This window comes from Pantherophis guttatus, chromosome 3, assembly GCF_059756535.1.
Source record: "Pantherophis guttatus breed Tessera chromosome 3, ASM5975653v1, whole genome shotgun sequence".
Lineage (NCBI taxonomy): Eukaryota > Metazoa > Chordata > Lepidosauria > Squamata > Colubridae > Pantherophis > Pantherophis guttatus.
The window spans coordinates 2,145,397-2,172,755 of record NC_142065.1 but is presented as its reverse complement, the minus strand read 5'-3'; the positions used below and the strand labels follow the sequence as shown (position 1 = coordinate 2,172,755).

Sequence of the window (27,359 nt, the reverse complement as noted above, 5' to 3'; positions counted from 1 at the left end):
GAGAAGGCTCTCCCCCTGGGGGCCGCCAGTCGACATTGTTTGGCTGACGGCACCCGGAGGAGTCCCTCTCTATGATCTGGCTGATATCCTGGGATTCTTCTATGACTGCTTTCCCGAAATTAAGTTATATTACATCTACCGCATTCCCACTTTCTACTAGATAAGCTACATTGCATGAAAAATTGAATCCATGCTGCTGTCTCATTACGGCATCATTATGGATCAGGGGTGCTATTCACTCACCTTCGCTACTGGTTCGCAAATGTGAGCGCACGCACCACCTCCGTGCATGCACAGGGCCTTCTTTGCATGCGCAGAGTGTCAAAAATGGGACGTGATGACATCCGAGCCTGTGGGAAGAGCCTCCCACAGCCGCCGCTACCAGTTTGCCTGAACCGGATATAACCGGCTGTATACCACCACTGTGTGGGATACCAATCAAGTTAATTAGGATCTTAGGAGTGATGGACAGCTAGGCAAACACACAGAGTTGGGTGGAAAACACAAATTGTGCGGGTGGATAAAAGTGGAAATGACGCTTCGTGCTTTAGAGGCCTGAAGGAGACACCAAGAGAGTAGGATGGTAGAAGGAGCTTCCTTGGGTAGAATAAACACAGTCTGGAAAGTGAAGGGAAGAATAGAATGAATTAGAATTAGGATAGAAGTTGGAAGGGACTTTGGAGGTCTTCTAGTCCAACCCCCTGCTCCAGTGGTGGGTTGCTTCTGGTTCGCACAAACCGGTAGTAAAAATTTGTAGTAGTTCGGAGAACCGGTAATAACATTGGCTGGCCACGCTCCCGAACCGGTCCCCGGCCTGGTCGCCATTCGCTTACCCCACCCACCTTATCAGAGGCTTTTTTTTTTTTTTTTAACATTTAAAAGCATTTTTTCTACAACCTCTTCGGCTGAAAAAATGCTTTTAAAAATAAAAAAAAAAGCCTCTGACGATCGCGCGACTCAGCTGGGATCGTCAGAGGCTTTTAAAAGCATTTTTTCTACAACCTCTTCAGCCGAAGAGGTTGTAGAAAAAAAAATGCCTTTAAAAGCCTCTGGCGATCCCAGCTGAGTTGCCTGATCGTCAGAGGCTTTTAAAAGCATTTTTTTCTGCAACCTCTTAAGGTTGTAGAAAAAATGCTTTTAAAAGTAAAAAAAAAAAGTTGACCACGCCCACTCAGTCACATTATCCCCCACGAAGCCACGCCCACAGAACCGGTACTAAAATTTTTTAGAACCCACCTCTGCCCTGCTCATCACAGAGTGTTAAAAATATTTCTGCCATTATTTGACTCCTCTTCAAAAGCTGTATCTCCGTGCACGAGAGATAACTAGTCTCCACCAATTTCCTCTGTCTGTTACAGACTTGGGAACGGCCCAGTCTGATGTAGGCATTGACATAACATGCTAAACCAGCACAGATCAAAGCCTCCGAGCTGCATTTTAAATAGGATGCTAAACTTGTGTAATCTGGATCAATTAATTCTGTGGCTTTGTAAGATGCAGCCTCCAGGCCTGTTCGTCTTAGTCTTTGTAGTGCAGTATTTTTCAACTTGGGCAGCTTTTAAAATGTGCGGACTTCTACATATCTTAAAGCTGCCAGGATGAAAAATATTGATGTAGTGTATAAAACCATGCAATTAGCTTCGGTAAGTTGTGTGATGTTCAAAGCCATTCTAGATTTAATTGCAAAGGAATCCCTCAATTCTCAGATCATGGTTTGCTAAACAAACTGTGGGGAGAAGTATCTCTCTGACTCACTTCCAAACTGGGAGAAAAGCATTGGAAACATGGAGGCTGATTGGAAAGAGAGTTCATTGATGAAGCAGAAGCATCAATGTGATTCTGGGCAGCTGACAAAATGGGAGTTGAGAGGGGGGTTTCTTTTATACCATTTTTTTAAAAAAAGTTTTTTATTTTTTAAACAAACAAACATTTAATACATCAGTTTTCTCTTCCCTGTGACATCTCGGTGTTATCTTCCAAAGTTCTTTCTTTTTCTGTATAGTTATCATTTCTTCTATCTTGATCCTTATCCAGTCCATAATATCAATTCATCACTAACATAATATTCTACTCATCACATATTTATACATAAATATGTGACAAAATGGGAGTTGAGAGGGGTTTCTTTGGACTCTGTATTTGAGCTTCCTGTTCCAGAACATGTCCTTTAATGTTCTATTGGCTGTTGTCAGTTTCCTATGGGATTATGTAGGGTCATAGCTGGGTCTAGAGGCAAAAGAGGAAATGCAAATCCCAGGTGCTTGTCTGAGCTAATCTGGTCAACCTCTGGCTACTTAGGTGTGGGGCTGCTTCTAATGCTACCACTCTGCCTTTGTTCAGACTTTGCTGCAGGGAGTTTCAAAATATCCTTGATATATATGTCTTGAATGGATGGCTGCCAGCAGTCTTTGCTTTGCTTATGAATAGAGCTATCTAGATACTTATCTTCCTCTTTCAATAAGCTCTTATGTGTTGGCATCTGCTGTGGGCTATTAAGAAAGACCTGGAGGTTGCTTTCTTCCTCCAAAAAAACATATTTTTCCTTTTGGGGTAATATAATATTCTGCCTTTTTAATATTTCCCAAAATATTTCATTTTTTGGGGAGGGGGGGAAGGGCTTCCCACAAAACCCACATGAACTAGTTCATACCTATTACTAAGCCATACATGGAAAAATTCAAAAGAGATGCGTTTGTTCAACATGCTGAATCTGATCAAAATGAACTTCAAAATAAATTCAAAATAAGGCAATTTCTCCTTACAGAATATTAAGCAAAATCACCCTCTGAAAAAAATTATGCAAAGTTGATTTGGTTTAAATTGTGGGGTTTATTTCCACCCCATGGCCAAAGAGCTTAATATGTGGCAGGAGGATAAAGTAAGAGTGAATAACCCAAAGGATTTGGATTTAAAGCCCAGATTTAACCCTCTTGCAAAGCGTTAAAAGTATCTTTGCAATCAAATGGCCTTCCCTGCCCTTTCAGCCTCCAAGAAAATGAGCCGGAGGGAAAGAGCGCCCTAGGAAGGCAAAGCCGCTCTAGTACAGAACTCACTGCCCCGGCAGCGGCAGCCCAACGGAAGCTCCTAAACCTCGATTGGCTGCTAAGGCCAGGCCACGCCCACTCCTTCCAGAGCGCCGCCAATGGGGAACGGGAGCTGATCAAGCGTTGCCCGGCCTCTTCCGGCCAAAGGGCCGAAATGTGGGCAAGACGGGCTGAGGGGCGGCCTAGCGTTAACCTTAATAATAATTTACAATCATAATACTTTATTTCATTTAATAAATAAAACAGGTTTTTATCATTTTTAATTTTTTTGTATAAATAAGTAGAGCGGACGCCTGCATATATTAAAGCGGCTAAGGTCGAGTAAAAAGTGAACTAGGCCTGTTAAAGAAGCTGGAAGCCATCACCTCAAATAGAGGGGGGCGTGGCCTCCTGGGGGGGCGTGGCCATCATCGGCTCTTAGCAACGGCGCCGCCCTCCAAGGGGCGTGTCGGGCATCGACGCTTCTTCCCCTTCCGTTTTCCCGCGGGTGACGTCAGCGCGCCTGCCGGCCTGCGCGTGACGTCAGATCCCGGGCGAGGCGGGCGGGGCCGGGCGGAACGGCTGAACGGCTGAGGTAACGGGAGGCGCGGGCGAGGCGGGCGGGAGGCCCCAAACCGAGGCGGCGGCTCCCCGCTCGGCCCTTCTTCCCCTTTCCCCCGCCTAAGGGCTACGGGGGGGGTGTTTAATGGCAATTGCGTCCCCCCCCTTGCGTCGTTGCGGGGGGGGAGAGAAAAGAGGGTCTGTTGGGGGCGGGGTGACGTGGGGGGGGTCGTGGGGCCTACCCGGCCTGGCTTCCCGCAATTAACCTGGTTACTGGGGCTATTAGAAAGGATGGGGAGGGCCCGCCACCCGTCCCCCCCGCCCCACTTTAGCCTCCCCACGCGGGGAAGGGGCTTGCCCCCCCTTCCCCCAAATAAGGTGGCTGCCCTTCCTCCTTATGGGTTGGGGGGGAGCTGTGTATGGTCCAGAGAAGGGGCTTCTCTCTCCCCCCACCCTTTGACCTCTAAGGCGCTGCTTTTGAGGAGTGGTCTGCCCCTCTCCCCCACCCCACCCCCAAGGCCCTGCTATCCCACCCCTCCTTTCTTGGGGTGGGGTCTGGCCCTGCCCCTGGGGAGGGGGCTTCCCTGCCCCAAAAGCTACTTTGTGGGGCCTGTGGGTGGGTGTCACCCAGAGCCCCTTCACCATGTGGGGGGCGAGGGGGGGCTCCTTGCCTGCAGAAAAGGGTGGGGAGGGGACTACTATATATATATATATATACACACACACACACACACACTATACTATATATACTATACTATATATATACACTATACTATATATGTACTATACTATATATTATACTATATATACCTATATAGCCTAGGATAGTGGATGTGATTTCACTGAGCTATGGCTGCAATTTGAAAAACTTGATTTACGTAGGAAAATACCCAGCTGAAGAAAAATACATACTTTTAAACCTACGATAAGAGAAGAAAGCATATATTTATATTTATATTTATATTTCATTTATTTTACGAAATTTCCACCCTGCCTTTCAATGACTTTCTCCTCTCTGCAAGTGCAGAGTCCTCTCTGCTTTGGGGGGGGGGGTGAGAGAGGTGCTGCTTTTTTTCTTATTTTATTTTCTTATTTTATTCATTTTTCTTTATTTTATTTCCACTCTTGCCTTTTCAGAGAATTGTTCTGGGCATGTGCAGAGACCTCTCTGCTCTGTGGGCCACCCCCCCCACCCACCGCCCCAGCTTTTTCCTATTTTATTTTATTCATAAATTTTCACCCTCCTTTTCTGGGCACGTGCAGAGTTCTCTCTGCTTTGTGTGTGTGTGGGGGGGCTTTTTCCTATTTTATTTTATTTTATTTTATTTCATAAATTTCCACCCTCCCTTTCAGGGAGTTGCTCTGGGCATGTGCAGAGTGCTCTCTGCTTTGCAGGGGGGGGGGCTTTTTCCTATTTTATTTTATTCATATATTTCCACTCTGCCTTTCAAGGAGTTGCTCTGGGCATCTGCAGAGATTCCTTGCTGCTTTGGGGCTTGGGGTGGGGGTTGGGGCTGCTTTTTCTTCTAATTTATTTTATTTGATTTGTTTTAGTCTTAGATTTCTTTAACTGACTTGCTCCGGGCATGTGCAGAGTCCTCCCTCCTGGGTGGGGTGGTGGCAGCTGCTTTTTTCCCCTTCAGAGTGTTTATTTTTATTCTTAAATTTTCACTTTGCCTTTCCTCCACTTGCTCCAGGCATGTGCAGAGTCCTTCCTGCTGATGGGGAAGAAGGGCTGCCTTTTTTCCCTCCTTCACATTGTTTTATTCTTAAATTTCCACCCCTGCCTTTTAATGACTTGCTCTGGGCATGTGCAGAGTTCTCCCTCCTCCTGTTTTACCCCCTCCCCTAAAACCACTGAGAGAGAATGCCTGGCTCCCCAAACTCAGCTTGTATTTAGGATTTATTTATTATATTTCATATTTATTTTATTCCATTTATTTTTTTCTTCATTTGGGGGGCATTTTTACCCCACCCATTTCTTCTAAGGGACTCTTTGCATCCTCCTTGATACTGCTGGAGGAGGCCATATTTCCTCTCGAGTATTCCCAAAGCGTGCCCCCGAGGTGTGGGTCCCACCTTAGTCTTAATGGCAGAAATGCTCTTTCAGAAGCAGGAAAGCTGGCTCTCCCTGGAAATTGCTGAGTTTGGTTTCCATTTTTTTTTCCTCACCGCTGGCTGCCGGCTGGGAGGGGGCCGTAATCCGGCAGCATTTGGAGGACTGCAGTTGTATGCCCAGTTGTGTGCCTCCCCTCTCCTATAATCTCCTTGCGCAAGGGCTTTTATTTATCTGTTACTATTTATAATAAAATTTATATACTGCCATCTTATTGCTTGGAGCGATAAGCAAGGAATATCAATGGGTTTCCTTAGACTTCATAACAAGGCATTGTAAAACTGCTTCAGTCGCCAGAATACGGAATCTTTCAAATCCTCTCTCTGCTCTTCTGCACTGTTTTTCAAATTCAGCAACTCGAAAAACGCCTGGACTTCAACAGCCAGAATTCCCATGCTTGAGCAAAAGGGGTGGGTGGGGGTGGGAGGGTTGGACTAGAAGACCTCCAAGGTCCCTTCCAACTCTGTTATTCTGTTACCACTGAATTGAAGCAGACAGTCTTCAAGTGTCTGAGTGTGAAAAACACCCTGCTTTTAAATCCTTTCTTCTTTTTTTATAATATTAATTTGTCACATATCTGAACCGCTCATCTCCCTCGTGTACAGTAAAGTATTACAATATAAAAATATACAGGTAGCCCTCGGCTTACGACCACAATAGAGCCCAAAATGTCTGTTGCTAAGTGAGACAGTGGTTAAGTGAATTTTGCCCCACTTTTCTTGCCGCCGTTAAGTGAATCACTGTTAAGTTAGCCACATGGTTGTTAAGTGAATCTGGCTTCCCCAGTGACTTGGCTTGTCAGAAGGTTGCAAAAAGGGGGAATCACGTGACCCCAGGATGCTGCAACCGTCATAAATACGAATCGGATGCCCAAGTGTCTTTGAGTTTTGATCACGTGACCAAGAGGATGCTGCAACCATCGTAGGTGTGAAAACTTAAGTCCCTTTTTTTCCTGTGCCGTTGTAACTTTGAATGGTCACTAAATGAAATATCGTAAGTCAAGGACTATGTGTATTAAATATATAGGGAGACAAGGATGTTAAGACAATGTTCAAGCTAATTAAACTTTGAAGGGAGGGCTTTCAGGATACTAAGCAGCTCCTGGCTGGGTGCTTCTCTGAGCTTTCTGTCCAATTCACGCCTTTCCAGAAGGACAGGAGAGTTGCCTGGCCTGGCCCACCTTTGGGGAGTGAGAGGTGATATTGCCCAGGGCAGGGGCAACAGCAGAGAAGGCCCTCTTCCTGGACCCTTGCCATCTTTAGCTGATGGGTTCTGCAGCATGCCCTCCCTCTCTGACCAGGTGGGACAACCTGATGTAACGGAAGGAAGACAGTTCCGCAGGTAGCCTGGCCCTTCCCATTCTATCTTCAGCTTCTGCACCTTGCAGTGTGGGCGATGCTGAAATAATTTCTGTTTCCAATAATCTCTGATTGCGAGGGGTCCTTGGTGCTCTCTGAGCTTGCAGATGTTTCGTTACCCAGCTAGGTAACATCATCAATGCTAGAAGGGAGTGAGGTTTGTAGGTTGGAGGAGGAGGAGGAGGACCGTGGGGTCCTTGGTGCTCCCTGAGCTTGGTTGTTTTCTTGCTTTTATAAAAATGAGAGCAAACCCCACTGCCTACTACTGGTAGCACTGATGATGTTACCTAGTTTGGTAATGAAACGTCTGCTAGAAAGTCACCAAGCTCAGCCCCAAAGACCCCTCATTTCAACCCTGAGCTTCAAATATTCTCCTCAACCTCTCTTATTAGCCATCATTGCTTCCTTCATTTTGATCGTCATGCCTTCCGTTCTGCGGAATCTTTCCTTCTTACGACCCTTTCATCCTATAGTACCTTCAACTGCCTTCTACTATCTCTGACCCCATTAATTTTCTTAACTTAAGTTCCTAGTCCTGTGGGTCTAAGGGTGTTAAATCTCAGATTTATTTGTCAGTTCCTTTTTGTGTGTGCGTGTGAGAAAACACCTCCCGTCTGGAGTGATTTCTGTGCAAGTGAGCAAAGTAGGAGACACCAAATCCCACATGACAGAAAAGTTATGTGACTCAGTTGCTAATGAGTCTATTTTCCTCATCTTTTCTGGTAGGCCATTATGCCTACAGATTGTGTGTGTGTGTAATATCAATAGCACTTAGATTTACCGGTATATTCACAGTGCTTTATAGCCCTCTCTTAAGTGGTTTACAGAGTCAGCCTCTTGCCCCCAACAATCAGGTTCCTCAAGGAAGGACGGAAGGAAGGACGGAAGGCTGAGTCAACCTGGAGCTGGTCAGGATCAAACTCCTGGCAATGAGCAGAGTCAGCCTGCAATGCTGCATTCTAACCATTACTCCACCACGGCCCAGCCTGCCTGCCTTCCTTCCTTCCTCCCTCCCTCCCTCCCTCCCTCCCTCCCTCCCTTCCCTTCCCTTCCCTTCCCTTCCCTTCCCTTCCCTTCCTTCCTACCTACCTACCTACCTATCTACCTACCGCCCTCTCTAAGCGGTTTACAGAGTCAGCCTCTTGCCCCCAACTATCAGGGTCCTCAAGGAAGGAAGGAAGGAAGGACGGAAGGCTGAGTCAACCTGGAGCTAGTCAGGATCGAACTCCTGGCAATGAGCAGAGTCTGCCTGCAATGCTGCATTCTAACCATTACTCCACCACGGCCCTTCCTTCCTTCCTATCTACCTACCTACCTACCTACCGCACTTAGACTTATATACTGCTTCACAGTGCTTTACAGCTCTCTCTAAGTGGTTTACAGAGTCAGCATATTGCCCCCAACAATCTGGGTCCTCTAATTATATACATATACATACATACATACATGCATACATACATAAATGTGTGTGTGTATACCCACATACATACACACAGAGACACACATACATATAATGCGTATGCATATATATTATATGTATAATATATATACCCATATATACCCACACTTGTAGAGTGGAGTAAACCTTTTAGCTGAATGAATGCTGGTGGTGAATTCTGGGAATTGGAGAATTGAAGTCCATCCATCTTAAAAGTTGCCATGATTGAGAAAGACTGAGCTACACTCTCTCTGGTAAAGTGAGCTTAAGCGAGTGCCCTAAATTGATGATGACTCAGATCAGTGTTTCTCAACCTTGGTAGCTTGAAGATGGGTGGACTGCAACTCCCAGAATCCCCCAGCCAGCAGCGCTGGCTGGGGGATTCTGGGAGTTGAAGTCCACCCATCTTCAAGCTTCCAAGGTTGAGAAACACTGACTCAGATGATGTCTAGGAGCAATCTATGGCTCTGAACTCTTGAGTAAAAACCGTCTCCTTTCTCGATCGATTTTTCTCTAGAAAATGGCCGTGAACGTGTATTCCACCTCTGTGACGAGTGATAACTTAAGCCGACATGACATGCTCGCCTGGATCAACGAGTCGTTACAACTAACTTTAACCAAGATAGAGCAACTTTGTTCAGGTAAGAGGGACCTCTGAGATCAGAAGACTGTCCGTTCGAGGCCTTCCCTCATGACTATTTCTCCTTTTAAGCAGTTGGAAATGGTAACGGGCTCTCTCTGGTGGGTAGTTGCTTGCCTTCTGACTTAAGTGTAAATTTATTTTATCAAACTTACATCTATCCAGTTCACCAAAGGTGACAGAAGTGTACTGCCTTTGTAGCATTGGCCCAATCTTCTTGAAATTTCTACTTGGAATGCTTCCCTTCCCTTCCTGGGGGGTAGAAGGAGATTCTACCTGCACCACTTTTCGGGCGGTGGGTGTATCTTAAGCGTGTCTTAAAGTTCTATGCAGTGCTGTGGTGTTAGATGTACCTTGAAATGTCTCATATGGGCAAAATGGTGGAGAGCTGAATAGCAACAGCTCTTAGACCTATATGCTGCTTCACCGTGCTTTATTGCCCTCTCTAAGTGGTTTACAGAGTCAGCCTCTGGCCCCCCAACAATTTGGGTCCTCATTTTACCAACCTTGGAAGGATGGAAGGTTGAGTCAATCTTGAGCCAGTCAGGCTCAAACTGCTGGCAGTGGGCAGAGTTTGCCTGCTATACTGCATTGTAACCACTGTGCCACTAAGGGAAGAAGGAAAGGAAAGGAAAGGAAAGGAAAGGAAAAAGGAAAGCAAAGGAAAGGAAAAAGGAAAGGAAAGGAAAGGAAAGGAAGATATTGCAATAGCAATTGCACTTATATTCTGCTTCACAGTGTTTTACAGCCCTCTCTAAGTAGGTTACAGAGTCAGCTTCTTGCCCCCAACAGTCTGGGTCCTCATTTTACTGACCGTGGAAAGATGGAAGGCTGAGTCAGGATCAAACTCCTGATAGTTGGCAGAGTTTGTTTGCAATACTTTTAACAGAATAACAGAGTTGGAAGAGAGGTCTCCTCGTCCAACCCCCTACTCCGGCAGGAAACCCTGTACAATCCCAGACAAATGACTGTCCAACCTCTTCTTAAAAGCCTCCAGAGTTGGAGCGTTCACAACTTCTGGTGGCAGGCTGTTCCACTGGTTGATTGTCAGAAAATTTCTCCTTAATTCCAGGTTGCTTCTCTCCTTGATTTATTTCCATCTGTTGTTTCTTGACTTTCTGGTGCTTTGGAGAATAATTTGACCCCTTCCTCTTTGTGGCAGCCCCTCAAATACTGGACTACTGCTATCCTGTCCCCCTTAGTCCTTCTTTTTCTCTAGACTGGCCATAAACCAATTCCTGCAACCGTTCTTCATATGTTTTAGCCTTCTTTCTCCAATTGGAGGCTAAACATCTTTCTTGCTCTTCTCCACCCTTCTCATTTCTGTCCTGTATCTGAATATTTGGAAACTCTTTATAAAACACAATACCGAACTACGCGGAAGAAAAGGCTGCGGGAGCTGTTGTTTTGCAGTTTAATACCTTCTGGTCCCGGCGGAAGGCCGTTAGGTGTTTGTCACACCGATGGAGACGTCTTCCTTGCGATTAAGCCTCAAAGGAAATGAGTCTGCAGTAGCGACAGTAACGTTGCAGACTTTTAAAATCTATTGTTTTAAAATATAATGCAGACAGGATCACAGGTAGCCCTCGACTTACGACCATAATTGAACCCAAGCAAATCGATTGTTAAATGAGTTTTGCCTGTTGCAAATTCCTGTTGCCAAGAGAGACAGTTGATAAGTGAGTTTTGCCCCATTTTACGACTTTTCTTGCCACCCTTGTTAAGTGAATCCCTGCAGCTGTTAAATTAATGGCACGGTCGTTAAGCGAATCCGGCTTTCCCCCCCCCTTCACTTTGCTCGTCAAAATGTCGCAAAAGGGGATCATGTGACCCCCCCCCCCCGCGGGACGCTGCAACCGTCATAAATGCGAGTCGGTTGTCAATCCCCTGAATTTTGATCACAGGGATGCTGCAACGGCCATAGGTATGAAAAATGGTCATAAGTCACTTTTTCCACCGCCGTTGTTAACTTTAGACGGTCGCTAAACGAACGGCTGTAAGTCAAAGACACACCGTAGTCCTATAAGAAAAAAAATCCAGTTTTCAATTTTAGGTTCACCATAAGGAGCTTCTGCACTGCGACACGAATCGGATCCCAAACATTTCTTGGCTTTTATCACAAGTCCGCCAAAAAATTAACCTTCCCGACTGTGAAGGGTGACTAAATGAATGGTTGTAGGTCAAGGACTCCCTGTAATTCATAGGCGTGTGCAAACTGTGTTGCCTTGAACTCTTTTGAGCACTTCACTTTCAGTGAAGGGTCTATGGAGATTCTCGGTCATCCAGCTCACGATTGTCCCCCAAAGGTGCTTTTTCCAAGAGGCAGCTGGACTCTCTAGGTTTTTCCTTGAAGACGTTTCGCTTCTCATCCCAGAAGCTTCTTCGGTTCTGCCTGAATGGTGGTGGATGGAAGGGTTTATATTCCTTACGGTCATCCGGTCATTAGCCCTTTCTCTATTTATTTATTTATTTATTTATTTATTTATTTATTTATTTATTTATTTATTTATTTATTTATTTATTTATTTATTTATTTATTTATTTATTTATTTATTTATTTATTTATTTATTTATTTATTTGTTCCTATTTCTATACCGCCCTTCTCCAAATAGGACTCAGGGCGGTGAACAGCCAAAGTAAAAACAACATACAAAATTTAAAAACAGTTTAAAATAATTAAATATTTTGGCCGTAAATTAAAACAACCCAATTTAAAATCAATTTAAAATTTAACTCAAGCCAGCCCAGCTAGTTGAAATAAATGGATTTTCAGGGCCCGACGAAAAATCCGGAGGTCTGTTATTATACGTATCTCTGGGGGGAGGTTGTTCCAGAGGGTGGGCGCCGTCACAGAGAAGGCTCTCCCCCTGGGGGTCGCCAGCCGACATTGTCTGGTGGACGGCACCCTGAGGAGGCCCACTCTGTGCGAGCGTACTGGCCAGTGGGAGGCTATTGGTGGCAGAAGGCGGTCTCGTAAGTACCCCGGCCCTAAGCCATGGAGTGCTTTAAAGGTGGTCACCAACACCTTGAAGCGCACCCGGAAGACCACCGGGAGCCAGTGCAGCTCGCGCAGGAGAGGTGTCACATGGGAGCGCCTCGTCGCCCCCATAATCCCCCGCGCGGCCGCGTTCTGGACCAGCTGGAGCCTCTGAGGGCTTATCTGTGCCCTGAGGGTCACCTGAATCAGAGCGGAAATAGGTGTGCAACACTTTTCAATGAAGCATCGTCCCTCATTGTGAAACTGGTCTGTCGAGTTCCACACTTGCTATTTCAAGCATTTTGAAAGTGTTTTAAGCTAAAAACTCTTCCAACACGCTCTCAAAACAGCCTGATGTGCAAAAAAAAAAAAGATGTTGAGATTCTAGAAAAAGTGCAGAGATGATGAGAGGACTGGAGGCTAAAACAGACGATGAACGGTTGCAGGAACTGGGCCTGGCTAGTCTAGTGAAGAGAAGGACCAGGGGAGACAGGAGAGCAGTCTTGCAATATTGGAGGGGCTGCCCCAGAGAGGAGGAAGGGGGTCAAGCTGTTTTCCAAAGCACCCGAAGGCCAGACAAGGAATAATGGATGGAAACTGACCAAGGAGAGATTCAACCTGGAAATAAGGAGGAATTTTCTGACAGTGAGAACAATCAACCGATGGAACAAAAGTTGCCTTCGGAAGTTGTGGGAGCTTCATCCCTGGAGGCTTTCAAGAAGAGACCGGACTGCCCTCTGTCAGAAATGGTGTAGGTCTCCTGCTTGGGCTGGGGGTTGGACTAGAAGACCTATAAGGTCCCTCCCAACTCTGTTATTCAATCTGTCTCAGAGCCCTTTCCGGTTCTTTTCAGCAGTTAAATCTTGAGTGACCAGATCCCTGATCTGTCCTTGTAATCAGCTTCCTTTTAATTAATCATCTTGACTGCTTCAAATCATCTGTTCCATCCCAGGAGCTATTTTTTACAAAAAGACAACCTTTTGCACAAGGCCAAGGACTGACATTTCATGTCGTAAGGGAAACACAGCACTGTGTTCTCTTAGTACACTGGAAAAACCTAATACAAGTAGTCCTTGAATTACAACAGTTCATTTAGTGACCGCTCAAACTTACAACATCATTGTAAAAAGCGACTTACGACTGTTTGTCACAATGACAACTGTTGCAGCATTCCATGTGATCAAAATTCAGATGCTTGACGGCTAATTCACACGACCGTTGCAGTTTCCCAAGGCCATGTGATCCCCTTTTGGGATGTCCATGGGGCAGCCAGATTCACTTAACGTGTTACTCACTTAACATCTGCCGTGATTCACTTAACAACCGTGGCAAGGAAGGTCATAAAATGGGGCAAAACTCACCTACCAACTGTCTCTCTCAGCAGCAGGAATTTGGGGCTCAATTCAGGCCCTTTGACCTACGACCTGAATTGAGTCCAAAAATTTCTGTACATGTAAGTTCTCGACTTACGACCACAATCGAGCCCAAAATTTCCAGTGTTAAGTAAGACAGTTGTTCAGTGAGTTTTGCTCCATTTTTAAGTGTGAAAAACAGTTACTTTTTTTAGTGCTGTTGTAACTTTGGTCACTAAACAAACAGTTGTGAGTCGAGGACTACCTGTACACCCCAATGCTCTCCAGGGCAGGCTGCGGAATTCTGGGAGTTGAAGTCCACAAGTCGTAAGGTTGCCAAGGTCGGACATAAATGGTCGGACATAAATGTTAGATTTATGCTCTTCAGGGTCTGTTGAGGAAATTGGGATCAGCCAACAGGAATTTCCTTGCTGATCATTGGATGCAGTTGTCAATATTCCAAATGACAAACCCAACCGAAGCAAGCGCGGTCGAGACGATCCAGTCTCTGAATGCAAAGCTTTATTGAGTACATCATTCTGACCCCGATGAGGGCAAAACCAAATCTAGTTAATTCCCGCGCAAACCCACATAATTAAAATATAGTATTCTCCCTCCCCTTATTAAAGCAGGCCACATGGTCCAATTGAGTCTCTCTGTATTGTTATGAGAAAAACTCTTAGGCTTTGGCAAACACCTGCTGAAGTGTCCTTGGCTCTCACGGCTCAGCTTCTTGATGTCTGGAGCATACATTCCATCTCAACACACACACACACACACACACACACACACACACACACACACACACACACAGTGCATTGGTAACCTGGAAAATGATAATAGTTGCAACAGCAAAAATGTGGTTCTTGTCAGTGTATAAGAGTTCATGAATTGGAATAGACATGGCAACAGATCAGCCAATGGGGACTGTTTGGTGACTCAGACAGTTAGGAGCCTGGGCGTGGCTTAGCTTGATTTATGTATAAAAGAATTGGTTTGTCCTTGCATTATTGCTTCTGTGATTATATTGATTCTGTCCTTCTGTGATTTCTGGTTCTGGCTTCTACTGCATGGGTATTGTATACATGCATCATGCTTTATATTACTGTATATAAAGAAGTTTCTTTTATACATAAATCCTGCTGAATTATTTACTTGTGTGCTGGTTGGATTGCTGCAAACTCTTAACAGTTCAACCACATTTGACAGCAGTTTTGGAGAGAGTTGTCTTGTCACCCAGCTGTCCCAACAGATGCAGTGACATTCGAGGAAAAGAGCCATCCAGTGTGGTTGTGGGTGTTTCTGGAGAGCAGGGCCACAAGGTGGATAAAAATTGATTTAAAAAAAAAAATTAAAAAAACAGATTTTTAAAATTTTAATCGGATTCTTTTTATTTAAATCTGATTTTTTTAGAATTTTTTATCAAATATATTTTAATAAAATGCTTTTGGAGTAAAAATCTATCTAAAGGTAGTTTTCTATTTAAGATACATGAATAATTTAGTTTATTCAGCATGAAACGGAGCTGAGTTATGCAGCAAGAGGCTGTATATTCTGCAATATTGGGACTGTCGGTGAGTCAACAGCGGGTCAGAGGAGGAGGCACTGCGGGACAGAGATGACAGTTGCTTTTTATGATTTAAATCAAGCCTTTTTACTAGTGATTTAAATCAACTTGATTTAAATGAAACCCACCCTGCAGAGCCACCAACAGCCTCAGCTGTTAGTTTCAGAAGTTCTTTCTGGGTGACCCATTTAGTTTTCTGGCAAATCTATTTTATCAAGAAAATTTATATAGCCCACTCAACTCACTCATGATGAATCCAGGCAAGCAATAACCCCCTTACACCCCCCCCCCCGTGGTGATGAAAATTGGACCAACCACCTGATGAGCTCCATATTGCTGTGGGGTCCCCAGACCCGCCGGCAAAACCACGTCTTCAGAGCGGTTCAAATGAGCGTCAAGGGGAAGGATATCTTATCTCCACGGGGATGGATGTTCCACAGGGAGGGAGCCACCACAGAGAAGGTCCTCCTTAAGAGATGGACCTCCTTAATGGAAGGGACTTGTAACATCCTCTGCCTTTCCATTCAGGTGGGACTGGTAGATATAACTGGGAAAAGATGGTCCTTCAAATAACTGGGAAGGAGCCACCACGGAGAAGGCCCTTCTTTTCGGTCCCAGCAGATGGACCTCCTTAAGAGAGGGGACCCATAATATCCTTTGTCTCCCCACTCAAGTGGGCCTGGTAGATCCTCCTCCTCCTCTTTTAAGGACCCCATAATTGCTTGCGGGGTGGAGTCTGGGCAACTGAATGGAGCTGAGTGTTTACTGGCCGGCTGCCCTTCCTGTCGCCAGTGAGGAGTTTTGTTCAGCAGATATATTCTCAGTGTGTCCAGAGAGAGAAATATCTGCCTCTACCTAAGATCGAACTCACAGCCTCCTGATTGTGAGGCGAGAGCTCTGCCTCTAGGCCACCACACCACCCTCAAGTGGGTCTGGTAGATGGAACTGGGAAAAGAGGGTCCTTCAAATAACTGGGAGGGAGCCACCACGGAGAAGGCCCTTCTTTTCGGTCCCAGCAGATGGACCCTCCCTTAAGAGAGGGAACCCATAGCATCCTTTGTCTCCCCACTCAGGTGGGTGGTAGATGTGGCTGGGAAAAGATGGTCCTTTAAATAACCTTCAACTAGTCCATTCCCTGCTGTGTGAAGAGCAAGGTAGAGAAAAGAACTGTCCGAAGATCTAAAGAAGGAGTGGTATGTCTTCTCCCACCCAACTGTTTGAATCCACTTCCTCCCACAAAGTTTTCCTGCAGTGCAGCCTCCCACAGAAAACAGGATTGGCAGCCATAAAGGAATGCAGATTTTTCTGATCTTTTACCCTAATTACCTTTGCTAAGATCTAATTTTCACTAAGATGTTTCTCTCTCTCTCCCTCCCTCCCTCTCTCTCTCTCTTTCTTGGCCAGGTGCTGCTTATTGTCAGTTTATGGACATGCTCTTCCCAGGTTCGGTCACGCTCAAGAAAGTGAAATTCCAAGCAAAGCTGGAACACGAATACATTCAGAATTTCAAGGTCCTACAAGCAGGTTTTAAGCGAATGGGTGTTGACAAAGTAAGAGTTTCAGTCGTTTCTCAGATGTCATTTTTAGGGAATGTTGCGGCTTGGAGAACTGGCATCATTGGCTCCTTTGGCTGCGGCCTAAGACGTTCACATTGATTGATTTTGAATATTTATTTATTCATTTACTTAGAATATTTGCCAGAGGCTAGCATTCCCCATTCTCAGTTTTCAAATTAATATTCAGTCATACTGGAGAGGTTTTTTCCCCCAGTCTTGTTCAATTTAAACCAGATACATTTCTTTTGACAAAACTGGAATCATTTTTCAGCTTTATGATGTACCTTTTCCAGGAAAAGCAGCACTTGGTATTTCGTTTTTTACCATTGTGTAGCTGAGGTGCCAATCACCTGTTAACATACTGCTGAATATAATAAGGTGGGATTTTTATGTTATCGAGTAGGAAGGTATTTTTCTTGTCTTGTCAAGTTGGAGTTTGTGCCATTTCTGCCTGCATTGACTTGTGGCTCAAAACCAGAGAAGTTAAAGTTCCTGATTTGTTTTTTTTTGGGGGGGGGGAGGTTTTAATCTTTGTCGAGATATGACTAACATAAACCTCATGAAAGACTTTTCTATTCCCAGATATTTTGTTAGAGTTAGGACTCCAGATGCTTCTGTTTGGCTTGTCTCTTTTTCTGTGGAACGATATTTATCTGAATTTTAAGAAGGTTTATAACATATAAATTTAAATTTAGCAGCATTCTAGTTAGGCTTGCCTCCTTTTAAAATTTTAAATTTCATGTACTCTTTTTATATTCTCACGTTTTATTGTACACCGCCTAGAGAGTCCCTCTTGAGTGGTTCAAAAACGTGAAATACAAGTCAATAGAAAAACATCTCTGACCCTTCTCAAATTGTGGGAGTAAAAGAATGCTTCTATTGCTGCCCTTGAATTACTGGAAAGGCAGAAGGAATGTGGGTTTTCATATGCTAATTTTCTCATGAATTGTTTCCGACTCACTGCTGCCTTTCAAATGCAAATCGGATTTGGGATTTCTGCAAGTCCAGTGCAGTGCTTCTCAGACTTGGCCCCTGGGAGATGGGCAGATTTCAACTCCCAGAATTCCCCAGCCAGGATCTTAGAATTTGCCCAAGGTTGAGAAACACCGGTCTGGTCATCAGGATTCAGTGGTGATATTGCCAAGTTCAGGTAGTCCACAAATTGAGGCCGGAAATTTCTGTTGGTAAAAAAGATCGTGGTTAAATAAATTCCGCCCTGTTTTATGACCTTCCTTGCCACAGCTGTTAAGTGAATCCTTGCAGTTAAGTTAGTCAGGTGGTTGTTAAGTGAATCTGTCTCCCCCGTTGACTTTTGCTTATCAGAAGGTCGCGAAAGGCGATCACCTGACCGCAGGACACTGCAACCGTCATACGTACATGCCAGTTGCCAAGCCTCTGAATTTTGATCACGTGATCAAAATTCATACAATTCAAGCATGCCGCAGTGGCTGTAGGGGTGAAAAATGGTCCCAAGTCACTTTTTTCAGCGCTGTTGTAATTTTGAACGGTCACTAAATGAACTGTTGTAAGTCGAGGACTATCTGTGGAAACTTTTCTTTCCTAAACCAGGATATCAAAGCTGCAAAAGAACTGCAGAATAACTCTCTCCCTTACGCTTCTTGACCGTATTGGGATAAAAGGACCAGGGGCTTTTAATTCTATATCGGGCGATGTTTTTGCCTTCTTTTGTGTGTCTTTTTTTTCTCTCTCTCCTGGGAGGAGATTGTCGTTGTGTGGCACAGGTGAGGACCCAAATCAGGTTGATGGTTGAGCTGAAATTGTGGTGTGCTCAGCCGTTGGAGATGTAGGCTGCTTTCTGAATATCCCACCGTCCCTCTGGCTAAAGAAGAGCAAAGGGGAATATTCAAATCTGCAGTTGTCCACCATCTGAATTTTGCCCAAACATAACTCTGTAGGCCAGGACTGGATCGTATTGATTCTGTTCATTGGAAGTTCCACCTTTTGTGTAGGCCTTAAGTCAGTTTTAATAAGCCTTTAAGATGAGTGGACTTCGATTTCCAGAAAGCTGGGTCTTCAAAAAACAAACAAACAAGGAAGTCCAGTTGCCTCCTGAAAAAGCATCTTTAGGACCTGGATGACGGAGAACCTCCATAGACATGTAAGGCCATCATGCCTTTCTTTCATTAGGACCATAGGTGAGTAACCGCCACCATCACCGTGGTGGTCGTATCTCAGGGCATCAAGCCTTACTTGCGTCTCACTTTGGAGAGCAGTTATTTTGTCAAGTGACCCGTATCCTACAACCTTTCAGCTGCTCTTCTTCTCCTGTGAATCTCCTCCTCTTCTCCACTCTTCTCTTCTCTTCTCCTCTGTGAGGTCAGGCCTCCTCGGTGCTGTTGGATCAAGTAGCAACTCTGGTAGCTTCCCATTTTTTAGTCTTTTGGCCACTAGGATCTCAGTGTGGTCGGTAGATCTCCATCCCTACCTCCAGGGGCTTCAGAGATGTCAGCTGCTGGGCTCGATTTCCACTTCTTTAGCCATACAATTTGGGATGAACACCCTTCGAGTAGTGTGGGAGTAGGGATGGTTGCAGAGAAAAATTGCAGACTACAGAAACCAGGAGCACCACTCAGGTGACCCTGAGGACACAGGTAAACCTCCGAGTGGCCTCAATCACTCTCTAAAAGGATGCAAATGACCAGCTCCCTGCAAGGAGTATAAATCCTTCCCTTCCCCACCATCCAGTCAGAGCGGAAGAAGTTTCTTCAATGAGAAGCAAAAAGTCTTCAAAGAAAAAACAAGAAAGTCCAGTTGCCTCCTGAAAAAGCATCTTTGGGGCAACCATGGATGATGGAGAATCTCCATAGATTTTCCCCCATCTTAAAGCTGTCAAGGTTGAGGCACGCTGCTTTAAGTGGTGTCTCACTTTATTTCATGGCTACATGGGAGATGTTACAAAGCAAATAAGCAGCCTTGTAACTGTCTTTCCAAGTTAGTTTGGGAAAAACAAGGATGATGTGAGTTAACCCCCTTGGTTTAGTTGGGCCCAGTTAGTTTGCTCTGAAAGACCAGTGCTTTTGATGCATGCTAATGCAAGATCTTTTATTTTTTTCCCCCAAAAGTAACATGAATTTCTGTAAAAAACAAACAAACAAACAAAAACACACACACACACACAAAACAAAATGCAGACGACTTCTACCTGTTTTGCTTTGTAGGAATAACACCCCAAACCTCTTAACAGGCAAGAAACTTTATTTGCACCCAAGAAAAGAATGTGCATGCTTTCACGTTCGGCAAGGAGACTAGATGTTACAAAAAAACGTGTGTGTTTCTAAACAGCAGCTGGCCATCAGTGGATTGCCAGTGAGACCTTGGTCTGAGTAAATACAAAGATTAGCTTTCTCAGGAAATTTGTAGCAATTGAAGATTGAATAAAGTAACAGGAAGTTTGGGCAAACCTTGGAATTTACGCAATGCCTGGTTGTTGTTTTTTTTTTATTATGGTTTTTGTTTTGGTGGTCCTTCCCACAAATACAGATGACAGGGAAAGAAATTGGATAGCCATTTGTCTGAAATGGTTTAGGGTTTGCTGCTCGAGAAAGGAGCTGGACTAGATGACCTCCAAGGTGCCTTCCAACTCTGTCATTCTCTGTTCAGTGTCTGAATCGTTTCCAGTATTTTGACACCGTAGGAAATGAAGAAGCCAGATCGTGTAAAGAAAATTACGGAATAAAAGAGTAGGGCCTTAAAACGGCTGAAGTTGAGAAATATTGTCCCATTGAGTTTCCACCAGGTGATCCGGCCTCTACCAAGATCAATCACATATAGAGCTGGAAGGGACCCCAGAGGTCCTCTAGTCCAACCCCCTGCTGAAGCGGGAAACCCTGTGCCATTCCGTACTAATGGCTGTCCAGTCTCTTCTTAAAAACTTCCAGCGATGGAGTATTTACAACTTCTTGTGGCAAGCTGTTCCTCCGATTAATTGTTCTCAGGAAATTCCTCCTCAGTTCCAGGTTGCTTCTCTCCTTGGTTAGTTTCCATCCGTCGCTTCTTATCCTGCCTTCAGGGGCTTTGGAGAATAGATCATCATCATCTTCCTATCTTTTCTTGGCTAAACAAATGCCAGGGTCCTGAGGGAAGAAATGCAATTTGGTCTTTCAGTGGCGTGTTGTAAAAATTCCCTTTTTTTCTGGAGGAATATATAATTTCCAAATCATCCACTCTGTTCTGCTTTGGGGAGACCCCACCTCCCTCTGTCTCTCTGTCTCTCTCCTTTTCTCTCTCTCTCTCCTCTCTCTCTCTCTCTCTCTCTCTGCCTAAGGGCAGAGGGGTGGACTAGAAGACCTCCTAGGTCCCTTCCAGCCCCAAATTCTATGCCTATTTCTATCCCACTTAAAATAAGGTTCAGAGAAGGACAGCGAAGACAATCAGAGAATTAAGAACTAAGCTGTAGGAAGAAAGATTAAAAGATTTATCTCAACTTAAGAGAGAGAGGATAGCACTCTTAAATATTGGCAAGGATTTCAAACAGGATTTCAGAACGTTCTTTAGGACCCTGTCATGCGCGGCGTAGGAGAATGAATTTTAAGAATCCGGAAGCTATATAGGTAGTCCTTGACTTAGGACCACATTTAAGGCCAGAATTTCCGTTCCTAAGCGTGATGGTTGTTAAGTGAGTTTCGCCCCATTTGACAGTCTTCCTTGCCCCAGTTGCTAAGTGAATCTAACTTCCCCATTAACTTTGCTTGTCAGAAGATCACAAGAGGTAACAGGTAACAGTAACAGAGTGGTAAGGGACCTTGGAGGTCATCTAGTCCAATCCCCTGCTCACACGGGAGACCTATACTAGGGATTCGAACTGCCGAACTGCCGGCCTTTCTGATCGACATGCTTAGTGTCTTAGCCACTGAGCCACCTAGCCAGGCAGGACTCCGAGTTACTGCAACTGTCATAAATACGAGTCAGTTGTCAAGCGTCCGAAATTCACCACGTGTCCATAGGGATGCTATGACGGCCATGTGAAAAACGACTCATACCCTTGTCAGCTGCCTTGAGTCGCCCTGTGCGAGTTGGCAGCAATATAAATTTTCTAAATAAATAAAAACGGTCATAAGCCACTTACGGTAACTCACTTTTTCAGTACCATTATAACTTTTTTAATACAATAAATAAATTTACATAATTTTTATAAGGCTCCAACTGGTCCAGAATGCGGCCGCGCGGGTGATTATGGGCGCAACTCATTGTGCCCGCGTGACACCCCTCCTGCGCGAGCTGCACTGGCTCCCGGTGGTCTTCCGGGTGCGATTCAAGGTGTTGGTTACCACCTTTAAAGCGCTCCATGGCACAGGACCCAGGTACCTTCGAGACCGACATCTGCCACCAGTAGCCTCCCACCGGCCAGTCCGCTCCCACAGAGAGGGTCTCCTCCGGGTGCCATCGGCCAAGTTATGTCGGCTGGCGACACCCAGGGGGAGGGCCTTCTCTGTGGGAGCCCCTGCCCTTTGGAACGAACTGCCCCCGGAAATACGTAAGATCTCTGATCTCCGTGTATTTCGCTGTGCCCTCAAAACCTTGTTGTTCCGCCAGGTTGGGCTATCAATGTAAAGATTTTAATTGGTTTTTAAATACGGGATTTTAAATTTGGGGGTTTTAAAATTGAGCCTATCATTTAATAATTTTAATAATTTTAAATTTTGTTTGTCTTTGTGCTTTTAATCAGGCTGTACACCGCCCTGAGTCCTTCGGGAGAAGGGCGGTATAGAAATAAAATAAATAAATAAATATTCTATTAAAAAAGTTACAATATATAATTTATATATTATTGTATAACGTTATTCTATAACTCTGTTTATGCAATCCTGGGTTGTATAAATAGAGGCATAGAGCTAAAATCAGGTGAGGTATCATTACCGCTTTATAAAGCCTCAGTAAGGCCACACCTGGAATCCTTCATCCAGTTTTGGTCCCACATTACAAAAAAGATGCTGAGACTTTGGAAAAAGTGCAGAGGAGAGCAACTAAGATGAGCAAAGGCCTGGAGATTAAAACATAGGGGCTTCAAGAATTGGGTTTGGCCAGTCTAGAGAAAAGAAGGACTAAGGCGGACATGATAGCAGAATTCCAATATTTGAGGGGCTGCCATGAAAAAGGGGGGGTCAACTTTATTTTCCAAAGCCCCTGAAGGAAGGACAAGAAGCAACGGATGGAAACGAAACAAGGAGAGAAGAAATGTGGAATTAAGGCAAAACTTCCTGACAGTGAGGACAATTAACCAGTGGAACTGCTTGCCACCAGAAGTCGTGGGTGCTCCATCCCTGGAGGTTTTTAAGACGGGACTGGACAGCCACCTGTCTGAAATGGCACTATAGGGCCTCCTGCTTGAGCAGAGGGCTGGACTAGGAGACCTCCAAGGCCCCTTCCAGCTCTCTTCTGATTGAGGAACTTGAAACGGTCACTAAACGAATGGTGGTAAGTCCAGAACTTAGCTGTACATTCCAACAGAATGTTTGGAGAAAAAAAGAGCCCTGCTGATGGTTCAGCAGCAGAATTGTTGCTGCAGTGGCAAAGTTTTTGAGCTGGGTTTGAACAGACATCTGCCTGCCTGCTTTGCTTTGGACTCCTGCCCTGAGCAGGGGGCGGGTGGGGCACTTCCCACTCATAAGATTCTATGAATTACAATGATTCGGCCATATAAATCGTCTTCTGTAAAGCTTTTCTTAACGCTTAAGTTTTAAATAACAAGGCCTGGCAGTAAAGCCTGTAAAAACGAAATACTGACTGTTAAACATTTTGTGCTTCGTTTCAAAAGAATAACTTAAAACACATCACAATCACATTTTTTTTGTGCCGTTTTCTGTGTGTGTGTGTATGGAAAAACCCTCAAATATTTTGTGATGTTTTAAAACCTTCATCAGGGGTGGGGGTGAGGTGGGGATTTGGGGCCAGCTCCTGGTGCCAGGTCAACCAAGCTATTTTAGTGCAGAAATAAAGTAAATACCTAACCCATTTCTGCACGAGCCGAGGAATTTTCTCTAGTCTTCAAGTTATGACAGCAACGGAACCTGCCTATCACGGTTGTTAAGTTTTGCTTACAAAACATGCAACGATTTTATGACCTTTTTTTCTGGCCGTTGTTAAACAGGCCAGTGTTTTTTTGTCACCGTGTGGTTTTGCTGTAAACCTGATTTAAATGCCAGTTTTTTTTGCAAAGGCGTCGTAAAACAGACACATGAATGCAGGACGCTGCAAATGAATATAGATGTGGCCCGACGTGCGGTCACATGACTGAGGGGGAGACCATAAGCACTTTGAATTTTGGGTCATTAAGTACTCTCCCCGGTACGTCCGTCGGCGTTTCGAATGGTCACTAAGCAGCCAGTCGTAAGTCGAGGACTAACTCTTTTGATTTTAGAAACCTCTCTGCTAGAATTCTAGAAGACATTTCTCGTCTGGGCTAAACGTCCTTAACCTCTCTCCTCAGATAATACCTGTGGACAAATTAGTGAAAGGGAAATTCCAAGACAATTTCGAATTCGTTCAGTGGTTCAAGAAATTCTTCGATGCCAATTACGACGGAAAGGATTACGACCCCGTGGCAGCTCGGCAAGGCCAGGAGTCGTGCCCCGCCCCTGCTCTGGTGGTCCCGCTGCTGAACAAACCTAAGAAGAACCTTGGTTCTGGTGGCACAGGTAAGAGAGGCTTTGCGTCGAGTACTGCGGGCGCTCAGAAGTTCTAGTGCTCCGTCCTGGGTGGGGGATTCTGGGAGTTGAAGTCCACCCATCTTCAGGCTACCAAGGTTGAGAAACACTGCTCTCCATAGAAATGATCCTTGGCTCCTGTTTGTTGAGAAAGGCATAGTTTTATCAGAACTCAAGTGTATTGCGGTAACGCATAGCCAGAACTGAGCATCGCCTGCCAAAATCCCTAAATTCAACTTTTCCCTCCCTTAACTGCCTCCTGTTGCTGGCCCCTCCATGCCCAGTCAGATTCAAGTAAGATGTGTTCAGAAGCGTAGCTTGGTATGCAGCTGCCTTCTTCTCCCAGCCGAGGGACCTTGAAGCAGCTTCTTGGGGAGATACAGCAGTTACTTTCGCTTTCCCCAGAGTTCATGGCAAAACTCTCACCGCTACCATGGTAGCGAAGCACGCAAGCAAGCATTAGTTATCGGAGGAATCCTAGAATTAAGACACCAAGAGAACCCATAGAAGAGAGGGTTGAACTGTGGGGTCCTTGGATCTCTCTGAGCTTGTTGGTTTTCTTGCAGATGTTTCATGACCCAGCTAGGTAACATCATCAGTGCCAGAAGGGAGTGGGGTTTGCTCTTTGTTTATAAACTTGTGGCTTGCCTTGTCAGTGGGAGTGGTCTTGTTCATTCCTTAACATCAAGATTAACACTAGACTGTGCAGTTCTTTCACAATCTAGCCTTCTTAAAATTCTGGCTGCTTGTAGACCCTTGCCCGATGCTAAGTTTTGCAAGTGTTCACATTTTCCCCCCAAATGGGGGTGGGAGGAAATCACCTTTTTTTTTGAAGTTGCCCATTCATTCTGCTCTTTCTCAGCCACGCTGATGGTATGGGGAGGCTTTGCATTTTCAGTGTTTCATCTGAGATCTTGTAATTCAGTGGTGTAGTGGCCTAGAGGTGGAGCTCTCGCCTCATGATCAGGAGGCTGAGAGTTTGATTCTAGGTAGAGGCAGATATTTCTCTCTCTCAGCACAATGAAAATACATCTGCTGAACAAAACTCCGCATTGGCGACAGGAAAGGCATCCGGCCAGTAAACACTCAGCTCCATTCAGCTGCCCAGACTCCACCCCAATGCAAGGGATGATGGGGTCGTTAAATAATAATGATGATGATGATGATGATGATCCGAGATCTTGTAATTGCGAAGTGCTTTTGTGTTTGGGCGTCCTAGTTAGAAGAAACCTTCTCTTTTTGTAGATAACAGTTTTGTGGGAACTTCGGACCTGAAGGCAGCAAGAGCAGAGTCTCCTCTTTCCTTAAAGAAAACCGCTGCAATCGGTACTAAGTGGGTGGAAGGAGCAACTCTCGTGCCTTACTCTCTTTCTCTCCTGTTGGGCTTTGTAGCACACCGGGTTGCACGCTTCGGGTGTCGTTCACTTCGGTTGGCAGCGGTGCCGAGGCCCTGCGCCCCACTGCGGAGCACGGCTAACGCGCTTCCTCTCTTACAGCCCCAACGAGGCCCCTGGTTGCACAGCGAACAACGGTGGCGAATAAATCCGGGCCTCCAATGATCAAAAAGGCTCCTGGGGGAATCGGAGAGGATGAATCAGCCGAATTGATACAGCAGGTAGGTTTCGGGAGTGCGTGTGGGATGTCTGTCCGCAGCGATAACAGATTCACAGAGTTGGGAGGGACCTTGGAGGTCATCTAGTCCAACCCCTCGGCCAGGCAAGAGACCCTACACCATTTCTGACCGATGGCAGTCCAGTCTCTTCTCGAAAGCCTCCAGGGATGAAGCTCCCACAACTTCCGAAGGCGACTTCTGTTCCGTGGGTGGATTGTGATTTTTCCTCATGGAAGTTTCGAACCCCTTCATGCTGGATTTAAACCACACAGGTCTCCAAAGGGGTCCAGGGGGAGTACGCAAATGGAGTGTGTGCGCTTACGTGGGTGCCTGCCACACACACACACACACAAACATCACTTCCCTTCCCCCTTGCCTGCATTCTAACCCACTGCACCACCAGAGCTCAGAGAAAGGAAAAAGAGGAGAAGAAGGAAGGAAGGAAAATATTTCAATAGCACTTATATGCCCCTTCACAGTGCTTTACAGTAGTGGTTTTAAAGAGTCAGCATATCACCCCCAACCATCTGGGTCCTCATTTTACTGTCTTTGGAAGGATGGAAGGCCGAGTCGATCTTGAGCCGGTCAGGATCGAACTGCTGGCAGTGAGCAGAGTTAGCCTGCAATCCTGCATTCTAACCAATGGGAGGGAGGGAGGGAGGGAGGGAGGAAGGAAGGAAGGAAGGAAGGAAAGAAGGAAGGAAGGAAGGAAGGAAGGAAGGAAGGAAGGAAGGAAGGAAGGAAGGAAAGAATTTCAATAGCAATAGCACTTGCATACCGCTTCACAATGCTTTACAGTACAGTATAAGTGATAGTCGAACTGCTGGCAGTGAGCAGAGTCAGCCTGCAATCCTGCATTCTAACCACTGGGAGAGAGGGAGGGAGGGAGGAAGGAAGGAAGGAAGGAAGGAATTTCAATAGCAATAGCACTTGCATACCGCTTCACAGTGCTTTACAGTACAGTGTAGGTGATAGTCGAACTGCTGGCAGTGAGCAGAGTCAGCCTGCAATCCTGCATTCTCAGCCCTGCTCCACCAGCGTTCTTTGCAGCAGCCCCACAAAGTCTCTTCAGCGACTTGCTCTGAGATGAGCTATTTTTTTTTGTCAGATCAATGCATTAAAGATGACTGTGGAAGATTTAGAAAAGGAACGAGATTTCTACTTCGGGAAGCTGAGGAACATCGAGCTGATCTGCCAGGAGAACGAAGGCGAAAGTGATCCGGTCCTCCAGAGAATCGTGGAAATACTTTATGCTACAGATGTAAGTAGATGAGATTTGGCAGCGGCGCTCCCCGTTTTGGGCTCGGGCATAACTGTGGCTCTAGCTTTTCCTTCTGTGCCCCATTTCCCAGGATGTTCACCTGCACGAATTGGACTGAACTGAGTTGAGTAACCTTTATGGTCATTTTTCTGTACACACAATTGGCACACATTAAAATGAAATTCTGACGCACCTCTCCCGAAAGAGACAAAAAAACCCACCACCCCCAAACA

General features: G+C 45.3%; 1 protein-coding gene across 1 annotated transcript in view; it reads left to right on the top strand.

The window, feature by feature from the left end:
• The first annotated feature begins 3,166 nt into the window (after window positions 1-3,166).
• The window catches only part of MAPRE1 (microtubule associated protein RP/EB family member 1), a 29,607-nt gene continuing 5,414 nt past the window's right edge, over window positions 3,167-27,359 (top strand). Inside the window, exons 1-6 of the mRNA XM_034405401.3 lie at window positions 3,167-3,618; window positions 9,014-9,137; window positions 16,438-16,583; window positions 24,037-24,244; window positions 25,750-25,868; window positions 26,974-27,126. Coding sequence (XP_034261292.1) covers window positions 9,017-9,137; window positions 16,438-16,583; window positions 24,037-24,244; window positions 25,750-25,868; window positions 26,974-27,126 — 747 coding nt within the window. The 5' untranslated portion in view covers window positions 3,167-3,618; window positions 9,014-9,016. The remainder of the gene's footprint in view (window positions 3,619-9,013; window positions 9,138-16,437; window positions 16,584-24,036; window positions 24,245-25,749; window positions 25,869-26,973; window positions 27,127-27,359) is intronic.